The sequence below is a fragment of the Podarcis tiliguerta genome (genome assembly GCF_965153285.1).
Source record: "Podarcis tiliguerta genome assembly, chromosome: 5".
Taxonomy (NCBI): Eukaryota; Metazoa; Chordata; class Lepidosauria; order Squamata; family Lacertidae; genus Podarcis; species Podarcis tiliguerta.
This window is the reverse complement of record NC_139538.1, coordinates 3,295,141-3,308,717: the sequence shown is the minus strand read 5'-3', so window position 1 is coordinate 3,308,717 and position 13,577 is coordinate 3,295,141. Positions and strand designations below refer to the sequence as shown.

General features: G+C 44.8%; 2 protein-coding genes across 2 annotated transcripts; both read left to right on the top strand.

Moving 5' to 3' along the window:
* The first annotated feature begins 417 nt into the window (after positions 1-417).
* Positions 418-3,645, top strand: LOC310678437 (receptor-transporting protein 2-like). The gene is made up of 2 exons (XM_083442405.1): positions 418-1,244; positions 1,493-3,645. Exons 1-2 carry the CDS (start codon positions 1,084-1,086, stop codon positions 2,235-2,237), a joined length of 906 nt encoding a protein of 301 aa, XP_083298531.1. The 5' UTR covers positions 418-1,083; the 3' UTR covers positions 2,238-3,645.
* A 3,695-nt stretch (positions 3,646-7,340) lies between these two features.
* LOC310677826 (receptor-transporting protein 2-like) lies at positions 7,341-12,154 on the top strand. Its single transcript, XM_083441019.1, has 2 exons — positions 7,341-7,746; positions 10,798-12,154. The coding sequence occupies exons 1-2, from the start codon at positions 7,595-7,597 to the stop codon at positions 11,507-11,509; spliced, it is 864 nt and encodes a 287-aa protein (XP_083297145.1). The 5' UTR covers positions 7,341-7,594; the 3' UTR covers positions 11,510-12,154.
* The last annotated feature ends 1,423 nt before the right edge of the window (positions 12,155-13,577 follow it).

Genomic DNA, 13,577 nt, shown 5'->3' with positions numbered 1-13,577 from the left:
AAAAACATAAAAAAGAGTCTGCTGGATTGGGGAAATGGGTGACCGTCTAGTCCAGGATCCTGTTCTCACAGTGGTCCTCCAGGTGCCCCAGTGGGAAACCAGGGAACTCTCCTCTCCTGCAGTTTCCAGGTACTGGTATCTGAAAGCGTTACTTTCTTCAGCCGTCACAGCTTTTAAAACACAATAACAAGGAAGAATTGAAACCACCAGTGACATACTGCTTGATAATTTTTGGAGGAAGGATCAAGACAGTTAACAAACAATAAGTGTAATGTTCATTGGAGCTATTAGCTAAAACACAAAATAGTATACAAAGGTATACAGTGGTACTTCGGGTTAAGAACTTAATTCGTTCTGGAGGTCCGTTCTTAACCTGAAGCTGTTCTTAACCTGAAGCACCACTTTAGCTAATGGGGCCTCCTGCTGCTGACGCGCCGCTGGAGCACAATTTCTGTTCTCATCCTGAAGCAAAGTTCTTAACCTGAGGTACTATTTCTGGGTTAGCAGAGTCTGTAACCTGAAGCGTATGTAACCTGAAGCCTCTGTAACCCAAGATACCACTGTACTGGTATCTGAAAGCATTACTTTCTTCAACCATCACAGCTTTTAAAACACAATAACAAGGAAGAATTGAAACCACCAGTGACATACTGCTTGATAATTTTGGAGGAAGGATCAAGACAGTTAACAAACAGTAAGTGTAAAGTTCATTGGAGCTATTAGCTAAAACACAAAATAGTATACAAAGAAGCTTAGAAATGTTACCTTGCCCACTACAGAGGTACGCTATATACTATTGTATTGCAAGTAAACTAAACAGGTAATAAAAGCTATTGTTGGCTATCCATGCCACCTGGAAACTACAGAAAGAGTTGTCCCAAAGTCCTCACAGTTGACTTTGAACCTCTGGTGTTGTTAATTCTTGGCTGAGTTTCGTTTTGCAAACGGTCAGCTTGTGAGAGTGAGGAAAGGAAAGGAGGAAATCACAAACGGCACCCACCTTCCCACTGCATCCCATTCTGGCATCTGCAAAAAAGACCACAATCACCTTTGTCATTAAGCAACACCGATCGGAAAAGAAACATGAATAGGCTCACGATGGATTTTTGGAGACGGGTTTTTAAGAAGCAGATGAATGAGGTGAAGCCAAATGATCTCTGGAAGTTGACAAAGGATCGCAGGATTGAATTCCACAGCGTGGAACCCGGATGGACAGAAACACTTCAGGAGCATGCTCATGGAAGGTAAAACAAAAGAACAAAGCTTCTGCCAGATAGCTAATATTTTTGTAATGCGCAGGAACATAGAGAGCTGCCTTTTCCTGAATCAAAGCATTGGTCCATCTAGCCCTGGGCTGTCTCCCCTGACTGGCTGTGGTTCTCCAGGGTTCCATGTAGGGTTCTCCTGAGGTCCACTCTTCAGGAGAGCCTCAACAGAAGTACCTAATTCTGCTTGCTTCTCCTCCCATCATCTCCCCCTCTCTCCCTGCTAGATTTACCTGTTCCGGATGCTGGCACAGCTGGTCCTCATACCAAGTTCTTATCCTGTTCCACATGCAATGGGACAGTTCTGAGAGGCGAGGACACGTCAAGATGAAGCCCTTGGGTCAACGGTGCCACGAATGCTCTCTGGACACGTACGAAGAGCCACGGTTCTCCGAGGACGACGTTGCCGACATCTTGAAAGACTTGATCCTCGACATCAGGGAGAATTGCTATGGGGAGCAGGTTGACCGCAGTCAGCTCTCTAAGGTGGTCTGTCACGAGGGTGGTCCGCATAAGCGCGAGTTTTGTGAAGGGTGCCAGCTGGGAATCCACAAAGGGCAACAAGGGCGGTCGAAGCAAGCAGAGCACTGTGGAAAACCCCAAAGCACAGGGTATCCAGCGACCATTATACAGATAGAAACACCAAGTCCATCATTCCCAGGGTCCTCAGCTCCATCATTCCCCTGGCGTTCAGCCCCATCATTCCCAAGGCCCTCAGCCCCATCATTCACAGGGTCTTCTGCCCCATCATTCCCCTGGTCCTCAGCCCCATCTTTCCCAAGGCCCTCAGCCCCATCAATCACAGGGTCTTTACCCCCATCATCCACAGGGTCCTTGGCCCCATCCTCCACAGGGTCCTCAGCCCCAACACAGGGTTGCAATTACTGTCTTTGGTCTGTAATTCTAATTATAGCAGTGTTTATAATTTCAATTATAATTTTCATGGCCTATATGCTTTCTTTCATTACCTAACTGGTTCCGGTGATAGCAGAGCAGGCAGGGAATTTAAACTGCAATGCAAATTCAGGCACCCTCCCCTGCTGGCTTGGCCTGCCGTGACTTTAGAAGCCCGGCTGCCTCCGGTACAAAAGCTGTCGAATGTCTGAATATGCCTTTCTGTTTTCTGAAACTATTACGCCAGTGGCAAATTGTGATGGTGTAAGATTTGCCTTTTCTTCCCTTTTATTTCTTTGCTACTTGAATAGAATATCGTTCAATCAATCAATCAAGTATACCGTTGTGTGATCAGCTGCTAGTTGTGTGATCAGCAAATCCGAACACAGCTTTTATAGTAGTTCAAACAATGAGTCATAAAACATCTGAACGTTCTTCAGACATAAACACCCTTCTACATAGATCAGGAAAGGTTACAGGTCATGAGAAGTAACTGAGCGGCTGGTTGGCAAGGCTGTGCTAGTGCAATGAGTTTAATAAATGCTGGGTCGCTCTTGGATACGGGACTTGAATTCGCTTCCATTGGTTTATTTAGCAGGTGGTCTCTCACCTGGGGAATGAACAAATTGATATAGAAGTGGATTCTTTTGCAGGTGGTGTGGATGGCCGCCCCCCAATATTTTTTTTTAGTGGCCACCCACGTAATACAGTGTCCGACAGATAGAATGTGAACAGGTGAACTTTCCCCAGAATTGCATTTCCATAGTAGAAAAAGCTTAACCTTTCAGCAAATTCAAAGGTCTTCCTTCATGTGTTGACCACAACATCTTTCTACGTCTTAACAGCTCTCTGCCCATCCCGCCCGCCCGTCCGACGATGCCCTGGTCTGGCAGACAAGCTTAAACTGCATTTTTCTATTTTACACTGCAACACTCTCTCTCCCCCAGGTGAAGACTTTAAGCATTTAGTAATTCCTAACATTTACTAACTCTAACTATGGGTGCCCCAAAACTGTATACCATTGTACTGCAAGTTAACTATACAGTGAATTATTAAGGAGTCCCTGGTTTCTACCTTCTAAGCCTCTTTGCAAAGTTTTCCCATGTTGCATTTGCCATTGGGTTGGGGGGCGGCAATGGCAAACTTGTTTTTGTTTTAAGATTTTAAAATAAGAACATATTTTGTTTTAATGCAGCTGCATATTTCTGCTGCCATCTGGTTTTATTATACATTACCTGTTCTGTTTGATCTTAAAAAGAGAGGTCTGTTGTTGTTTATTTCTGAGGTATTACTTGTTCCTGGAAATTTTAAGACATTGAAGGATTGGGTAAGAGAAAACTGTTTCAAATGAATAAAATAAATTGCAAAAGAAAAAACCCTCTCGGATCCTGTGTATTTGTTCTGGATATTTCCAAAATACCTAATGATGATGATAGTAGTGCTAGCAATGGAAATCAAATCGGTAACTCCATTCTCTCCCCAGCAAAAAGGGTTTGTGCAACAGGATTTATTTATTTCATAAAATTTATAATATGCTTGATTGGAAAAAAAAGCTTCATAGGGGTTTACAAAAAGCAATGAAATTATCAATAAGAGAAATTAACAACAATAATTTAAGACTTTTGAAAAATTAAAATAGCAATAGACTAAAAACAGATTAAAACTTGCATAAACGTTCTAAACATCTGGCTAGGCTCACCTAAACAAAATTAGCTGCTTATATGCAGATTTGGAACACAGGGCATTTAACTACTTATGGAAATAATCAATATATATAGAAATTCTTAGCTGGCCAGAAATAGAGTTGACCCGAGGAATAATAATAACAGCATAATGAGATTGCGATTGAATTAAATTGGTTGTTGGGGTCCCTCGAACCCCATAACTGTGACTGGGAAGAAAAGAGAGGAGAAAATAAAGGAAGGCATGTTAGCACGTAAGAAAAATTCCAAAGTCCATATTAGGGCAATACCTTTATCAGGCTAATGCCCCACCCCAAAGTTGTTGTTGCTGTTTTTTAAAAAATGTGCAAGCTTTAGAGTTCTTCAGAATTCTCCATCTAGCCTGATGAAGAGTTGTGAAGAACTCAAAAGCTTGCATACTCTTTTCTAGCCCAGGCGTGCCCTGTGTTAGCCGATGGCCATGAACTCAGCTGCCAACTTTGTGAATGGGAAGAAAGCATCAGGGGGCAGGGACAACAGCACATTTTGGCTGCCCTTCTTAAGTTTCCACGTGCTATACAGAGGGAGGATTAGCGAAAGCATGGAAACTGGTTTAGTAAGAACTTGCCCAAGCATGTCTTGTGTTAGCCGATGGTTTTGAACTCAGCTGCTGCCTTTGTGAAGGGGCAACCCAGAGCCATCATTGGCATTCGCAAACACACAGAGGCCTGACTTGCTCTCTCTGGCAATTCAAAGCTTCAACATTAGGTCTCTAGGGCAGGGGTCTGCAACCTTTAAGACAAAAAGAGCCACTTGGACCCGTTTCCAAAGAGAAAAAAAACTGGGAGCCGCAAAACTCGTCATTATAAAAATAACCTTTTGTCACTTTTTTTAAATTATTTCTTTGTTTGACCCCTCAGAATTACTCCTCCTCATAGAAATAAACGTTAAATTAACAAGTTACCTTTGTGTGTGTGTTTGTGTTCTTCACTCCCCTTCAAAACAGTGACCAGCATACATGCCCCCTTTCAATGCAGTGACCAGCGTACATGCCCCTTACAATGTATCAGGCGGGTGGGCGGGCGGGAAGGTGACGTCGGGACCGTGCGTGACTAACGCACGCACCGCCCCCATGCGACGTCACAGCCAGCACAGCGCCCGCCACAGTGGGGAGTGTCGGGGCGCACAATGTGCCTCCTCCCCTCGCTAGTATCCGCCCCGGAGCCGCGACAAAGGTGTAAAAGAGCCACATGCGGCTCCGGAGCCGCGGGTTGCAGACCCCTGCTCTAGGATATATCAAAGGAAGAGTAAGGGACTCTGGAAGGTTAATGATATTGTGAGATATAAATGCTGGTGCCCAGGACTGGGGTCCTGGAGCCCTTTGAAATAATAAAGCCTGGGCAAAGTTGATGAAGCAGCAATATTTTATCGAAAATAAACACTTGCAAGTGGGTGTCCTGAAAAGGCAGGCAGGCCACCCCTTATCAAAAACATGAATATATAAACCCTTTCCCCAAGCGCAATTCCCTCCTTCGTTGCCCACAAGGAAGGGGCGTTTGAAGTTCACACCTATCGCATCTGTCTATTGCAATGTAAAGTCCAACCCCCTACTCCCTCTTTCATCCCCAAAACCCCTTATTTGGTTAGTTTTTCCTGTTCCCCAAAGCCCCTTATTTGGCCAAGCCTTTCCCCCCTTACATACTGTTTTTAGCAATAAAGCTACCGGTATGTTCCTTTATTTCACCAAAGTGTGTAACACTGGTTTCAACTACAGTGGTACCTCAGGTTACAGACGCTTCAGGTTACAGACGCTTCAGGTTCATAGCTGTCAACTTTCCCTTTTTTTGCGGGAAATTCCCTTATTCCAGCGCCGTTTCCCGCTGCTTCCCGCTGCTATCCCGGATTGTTAGATATCCCGTAGACTGTCCCTGAGACAGGTGAGGCTGCTGATCCCTTATTTTCAAATCTAAAGATACTCTAATTCTTCAGAATTTTGCAACAGCTTGGTTCTCTCAAAAAGCCTCATGATTTCTAAAGAAACATGACCACAGCTAGTTTGAAATATGCTAGCAACAGCCACCCACACCCTGGCTGCAACATTCCTATAGCCTTACACACCTCAGCTGCAATTTTCTGATTGATAAAAGCATTTTTCTCTTCTGCAGGAGCAAACTGAAAAGACAACATTTACATTTCTCACAATATAGACTCACAGCCCTGGAAGGGTCCCACCAATATAATCCAGACCAACCCCCACTCCCATAACAATATATAGTGGACTTTCAGCCTCGTATCCTGGCATTGCTCAGGAATTCTGAGAAATCAGTGCAGTTTTGAAATCAGTGGTTAAATTCAGCACCATTTTGAAAGGCTCCAACCGCCATCTTGATTAAAAATGGAGTCCAGTTGTAACCGACCATAGACAAAGCCTGCTCCTCGATCTCAGGAACCAATGTTTGCTTGCAATATCTCTGCTCCACAAGTTACAGGAAGCCCCAGCTGATGGAAGCATCAAGGTAAGGAGAGCAAACTGCGTGGAAAACACTTACCATATTTTTCGCTCTATAGGACGCACTTTCCCCCCTTCAAAAATTAAGGGGAAATGTGTGTGCCTGCAGTGAATGCAGGCTCCTTGGCTTCAGCGATAGCAACATAAAGCCTCTGAAGCGCAGAGGGAAAGCTCCCTCCGCGCTCCAGAGGCTACGCGTTGCTTTCGCTGAAGCCTGGAGAGCGAGAGGCCTCGGTGCGCACCGACCCCTCTTGCTCCCCAGGCTTCAGGGATAGCCGCCTGAAGCCTTTGGAGCGCAGCGGGAACTCACACTGCGCTCCGCAGGCTTCGGGTTCCTTTTGCTGAAGCCGGGAGAGCAAGACTCTCCTGGCTTCAGCAGAGAGGGAGAGCTGCGCAGCGCCCCTTCAGCCAAGCGGGAGGAGAAATGGAAGGGGCTCCGTTTCTCCTGCCGCTTCTCTGAAGGGGCGCTGAGCAGAGAGGGGGAGATTTTTTTTTTCTTGTTCTCCCCCTCTAAAACAAGGTGCCTCCTCTGGTTGGGTGCGTCCTATAGAGCGAAACATACGGTAGTTATTTGATTATTTCATTAAAACAGACGAAAAAGGGCACAGTGAGGTCATTGTGTGCTAGGAGCTGAATCCTGAAAGTTCTTACAGTGGTGCCTCGCAAGACGAAATTAATTCGTTCCGCGAGTTTTTTTGTCTTGTGAATTTTTCGTCTTGCGAAGCACGGTTTCCCATAGGAAATGCATTGACGGTTTCCCATAGGAATGCATTGACGGTTTTAAGAAAAAGGCGCAAGACATTTTCGTCTTGCGAAGCAAGCCCATAGGGAAATTCGTCTTGCGAAGCAACTCAAAGAACAAAAAACTCTTTTGTCTTGCGAGTTTTTCGTCTTGCGAGTTTTTCGTCTTGCGAGGTACCACTGTATAACTCAGGAGCCAAAGGGGTAGGAAATCAGTAGAAACAACATGTTCAGCACTACCCTAGCAGGGTAGCCTGAAGTATTGCTACAAAAGGTGTTGCCCCAAAGCCATCAGAGTAGGCTTTCAACTTCTGATGTTGTTTGTTAAGAAACTCTTCCTGGTAAGTCTCACTTCAGTTTCGTTTCTCAAAGGTTTGGGCTGGGCAGCTTGTGTGAGAGAGGAACTAGAAAGCTGGCAAGAAGGTGAACCACCCACTGTTTCACTGGACTCCGATACGGGCCTCTGAAAAAACAAAATAGGCTTTATATTAAGCAGGACCGATCCCAAAATATACACGAAGAAGATGAACATGGACTTTTGGAGAGCGGTTTTCAAGGAGCAAATTGAAGCAGTGAAACCGAGAGATTTCTGGAGACTAACAATGGATCGGAACCTTGACGTCCATAATGTGGCATCTCCATGGAGGAAATCGCTGCAGGAACACGCTCACGGAAGGTAAAACATCAGCTGCTGCTGCATACCCAATAATTTTGCAATGCACAGAGCCATAAAAAGCTGCCTTTTGCTGTGTCAGATGCTCAGTACTGCCTACCCTGACTGACAGCGATTCTCCAGCAGGCAGGGCCAAATGTGGCCCTTCAGCTGTTTGGGGACTACAGTTCCCATCATCCCTGACCATTGGTTAGTTAGGGATGATGGGAGTTGTAGTCCCAAAACAGCTGGAGGGCCAAGTTTGGCCATGCCTGCGTCCAGGGTTTCACTCAGGGCCCTCTCCTAGCCCTACCCAGAGTTGTCATTGGGAATTGATCCTGATCTCTAATCCTGAGCTACAGCTCTTCCCATAATGTGCTCCGGCACACCAGTGGCTTCAAAGATCTGTCGAGGTCCCCTCAGACAGGGGGTTATTGTGAGATCGATAGCAGCTGTGCACACAAAACTTTTTGCCGCTACACCTTTACTGCACCTGAGCCAAACCTTGCCAGTTTGTTTTCAGTAGTATAATAATAATAATAATAATAATAATAATAATAATAATAATAATAGTTTATTTATACCCCGCCCATCTGGCTGAGTTTCTCCAGCCACTCTGGGCGGCTCCCAATCAAGTGTTAAAAACAGTACAGTGTTAAATATTAAAAACTTCCCTGAACAGGGCTGCCTTCAGATGTCTTTTAAAAATAAGATAGCTGCTTATTTCCTTCACATCTGAAGGGAGGGTGTTCCACAGGGCGGGCGCCACTACCAAGAAGGCCCTCTGCCTGGTTCCCTGTAACCTCACTTCTTGCAATGAGGGAACTGCCAGAAGGCCCTCGGTGCTGGATCTCAGTGTCCGGGCTGGATGATGGGGGTGGAGATGCTCCTTCAGGTATACAGGACTGAGGCCAGTTAGGGCTTTAAAGATCAGCACCAGCACTTTGAATTGTGCTCGGAAACGTACGGGGAGCCAATGCAAATCTCTCAGAACCGGTGTTATGTGGTCCCGGCGGCCACTCCCAGTCACCAGTCTAGCTGCCGCATTCTGGATTATTTGCAGTTTCCGGTATAGTATAGTATAGTATAGTATAGTATAGTATAGTATAGTATAGTATAGTATAGTATAGTACCAAAATAATTTTTGGGGGTTTATACATCCAGAAACAGTATCTATGCCTCTCTTCAAGAGCATTGGCTATTCTTCTACAGTTCTCCATGACATATTGTGTTGCGCAGGGATTTTCAACTCTGACAAATATGAAACATCAGAAAAGAGAAAGGTTTCTTTGTGTTGATGAAGAGATGGGTGTTTATTTGTCTCAAATGAGACCTGAGATTACCTGGCAAGCTCACACCTCTAATTGAGTTTGTATACATATTTAAGGTACACGTATAAGAGGCTTGTTTATTTATAATTCTATCTGCGAAATGATTCATGTTCTTCTGTAGCCACATTGTTTTAAACTTTCTGGGTGTCCCATAGTCAAGTAGTTGTATTTTGTTCTATAAATCAAGCACTTCTAGAAGTTGTTTCTTTGTGTTTTTTTATCAATGAAAAATTCAGTGCGGCACAAGCAAATCTGTATTCTGAAAGTGTGGCCCGGGGGAAAAACACCTTCGAGAACCAGCTCCTTCTCTTGAAAGCAGGGCAGAAGGAAGCTCTGGGATTTCATGTGACTCCAGGCTCATACAGTTTCTTTTGACTCGTTTTCTGAGCATAAAGGCAAAGGTAAAGGGGCCCCTGACCATTAGGTCCAGTCGTGCCCGACTCTGGGCTTGCGGCGCTCATCTCACTTTATTGGCCGAGGAGCCGGTGTACAGCTTCCGGGTCATATGGCCAGGATGACTAAGCCACTTCTGGCAAACCAGAGCAGCGCACAGAAATGCCGTTTACCTTCCCACCGGAGCGGTACCTATTTATCTACTTGCACTTTGAGGTGCTTTCGAACTGCTAGGTTGGCAGGAGCAGGGACCGAACAATGGGAGCTCACCCCATCGCGGTGATTCGAACTGCCGACCTTCTGATCAGCAAGTCCTAGGCTCTGTGGTTTAACCCACAGTGCCACCCGCATCCCAGTTTCTGGGCATATTGTGTACTGATTAGTCTCCCCAAATCCGAGACAATTTCTTATGGTTCCACAGCGGTACCTTGCGAAAACACAATCCTACCCACTGAACTGCAGCTCAGTTAAACAAAACCTCTTTGGGTTTTCCACCTGTCTTCTAAGATCTGATTCAGTGGTAAGATTGGATTTTTGCAAGGCACAGCTGCAGAACAGCAAGGAAAGCTCTCTGGCCCAAGTGTGGATGAGCCCTTTGTTATGTACTGAGCTGAATCCTAGAACAATAGGGTCCAGAATGCAGCAGTCTGATTGGTCCGCAGGAGCCACCCAAGCCAGCTCCAGGTGGGGGTTGAAATATACTCGGAGTCGAGAGTGGATTTCATGCTCTTTCTTCAGCTCATAGTGGTGAGGAGGAATGGAAGTTCCCCCAGAATGTATGCTTTATATACATTATTACCCAATGGGCCCCATGTGATTGGCTAATTCTGGGATTCTCCTGTAGGCCAATCAGGTTGCGTATTTACTTCCACCTGGAGCTGGATTGGGTGGCTCCTGTGGACCAATCAGACTGCTTCATTCTGGATCCTATTGTTCTAGGACCAATCAGACTACTGCATTCTGGATCCTATTGTTTTAGGACCAATCAGACTACTGCATTCTGGATCCTATTGTTCTAGGACCAATCAGACTGCTGCATTCTGAATCCTATTGTTCTAGAACCAATCAGACAGCTGCATTTTGGATCCTATTCAACTCAGTACATAACAGAAGTGAATCAGTGACCTGATTGGCCTGCAGTAGCAGCCAATCAGGCTCCTGGATGACATGAATCTGCAATCTGATTGGCCTACAGGAGCAGCCCGGAATTAGCCAATCACGCAGGGCCCATTGTGTAAATAATGTATATATAGTTAGATGTTTTGGGGAAGTTTCATTCATTGCTACTATGAGCTGAATAAGGAGCATGAAATTCACACTCGACTCCGAGTATATTTCACTTCTGCTAACTGGGATCGTCCATCTGGGGAAATCAACTGCAGGTTCAAAGTATCAAAAGGAGGCACTTTCTCCAGGATAATCCCAAAGAGAAGTCCCTAAACCTGTTGCCGTTCTTCTCCATTCCTCCCACCTTTGTCTCTTTTAGCTTTACATGTTCACGATGCTACCACAGCTGGTCCTCACATCAAGTTGTCATCTTGTTCCATATGCACCTGGAGCGATACAGGAATCAAGGGTCGGTCAGGATGAAGACCTTCAGGCAGCGATGCTACCAGTGCTCTGCAGACAAGTACGAAGAACCACAGTTCAGCGAAGAGGATGTTGCCCATAGCGTTGAGTGCTTGATCTTCAGCATCAGGAAGAATTGCTACGGGGAACGCTTAGATGACAGCAGACTCTTTGAGGTGGTACATGAGAACAGGGGCCCTCATAAGCATGAGCATTGTGAAGCTTGTCACCTGGGAATACACAATGCACATTATAGGGGGCCTAGAGGTGCTGGTCATCATAGGGAGCCCCAAAGACCAGCAAATCTCCCGGCCAGTCTGCAGGAGAGTAAGGCAAGCTCAACCACTTACAGCTCCTTGGCAACACTAAAATATGAAGCATTTCCAAACCACGCTGACCCCAGTTTTTGCCGGGAATGTTGCTCTTGTTTCATTGCTTTTGTGATTGTGATTGTTGTATTCCTTGTCTACTGGAATAAGAATAAATACCTGTGATTTCTGCACCGCAGGGGGTTGGACTAGATGACTTTAGGAATTCCTTCCAACTCTACAATTCTATGAAAAACCCAACGGCACATTACCAGAAGGTGTTCTCAAGAGGACTCAGGAGACCTTTGCCAGGGAAAACAAAGACTTCCACCTGGTGGCAGTGGGAAGATCACAGGAAGGGGAGGGCAAATGCTCTGTTTGGTCTGGTCTCCCTTCCTTAAATGGGTCTGGGTGTACCTGGGCCAAATGATAATCTAATCTGTTGTTGGAATGGCATACAAAGGATGAGCAAGTTAAATCTGTGATGATAGATTGGGCAAGAGGTGTGGGACATAACATAATGTTTGAAGATTGGGAGAGGTTATGGAGGAAAGGGGTCAAGTTCACTGCTTGTACGGTGTTAAAGGAAAATATTATGAAAATGATGTATAGATGGTACTTAACCCCTGTAAAATTGGCAAAGATATATAAAAATAGTGATAATTTATGCTGGAAATGTAAAGAAAAAGAAGGTACCTTTTATCATATGTGGTGGACCTTCCCCAGTGTGAAAGACTTTTGGGAGAAGATTTATAATGAATTGAAAAAAATGTTGAAATATATATTTATTAAGAAACCAGAGGCCTTTCTTCTTGGAATAACAGGTTTGGAGTTGCCCAAGAAAGATGTTAGACAGTTTTTGTATGCCACAACTACAGCTAGAATTTTGTTAGCTAAGCATTGGAAAACACAAGAAGTTCCAACAGTGGAGGAATGGCAGATGAAGATGATGGACTTTTCGGAGCTAGCCGATGTGACTGGAAGAGTCCGCGACCAGAAGGAGGAGGAGTACCAGAAGGAAGGGATGACATTCAAAGACTATTTAGTTAAATATGCTAAGATAACTTAATTGGAAAAACTTGCAAATACCTGATAGGCTTAGGATTTAAATATGTAACGTTAGAGAATAACATGTTTAAAGTTAAAATGAAAAGAAAGAAAGATGTTAAGTGATTAAGTTAATTTTATGAGAAAATTGGTTTTGGAAAACTGTTACAATGATATACTCTGGAACTCAGCCAGGGGGATTCTAGAAAGTCGCTCAACAAGGTTACTAAGATTGGATTAAGTACGGTTAAGATGTATGTTTGTTTGTTTGCTCAATTTTTTTGGGGGGGAAATCAGTAATTTTTTTGGGAAAATATATATATAATCTAATCCAAGTATTGTAGAGCTGCAAGGGACTCCGAGGATCATTTTGCATTTCAAACCTGGCTGGATATGTGCTGGTTCAGCAGTAGCGCAGAAAAGTTCCAGAACATGATGATGGCATGGAGTCTAGCTTGGTTTTTTAAAAATACTCATAGCCTCTTTCTCCATTTTAAGCTTGCAAAGATTTGTCTACAAGTGTGTGGTGGCAGTAGCAATGACCGTGTGAAATCTCAAAAAGCCACATGCGTGGTTGAATAAAATGGCAACTCTATACACAACTGTTGTTGTTGTTTAGTTGTTTAGTCGTGTCCGACTCTTCGTGACCCCCTGGACCAGAACACGCCAGGCACTCCTGTCTTCCACTGCCTCCCACAGTTTGGTCAAACTCATGCTGGTAGCTTTGAGAACAGTATCCAACCATCTTGTCCTCTGTTGTCCCCTTCTCCTTGTGCCCTCCATCTTTCCCAACATCAGGGTCTTTTCCAGGGAGTCTTCTCTTCTCATGAGGTGGCCAAAGTATTGGAGCCTCAGCTTCAGGATCTGTCCTTCCAGTGAGCACTCAGGGCTGATTTCCTTCAGAATGGATACGTTTGATCTTCTTGCAGTCCATGGGACTCTCAAGAGTCTCCTCCAGCACCAGAATTCAAAAGCATCAATTCTTCGGCGATCAGCCTTCTTTATGGTCATCACTGCCTTGCCGTGGTGAATGAAGGGGCTTGAATAACTCAGAGAAGCTATGAACTATGCCGTGCAGGGCACCCAAGATGGACAGGTCATAGTGGAGAGTTTTGACCAAACGTGAATCACCTGGAGGAGGAACCGGCAAGCCACTCCAGTATCCCTGCCAAGAAAACTCCATGGACAAAACAACAGGCATACACAA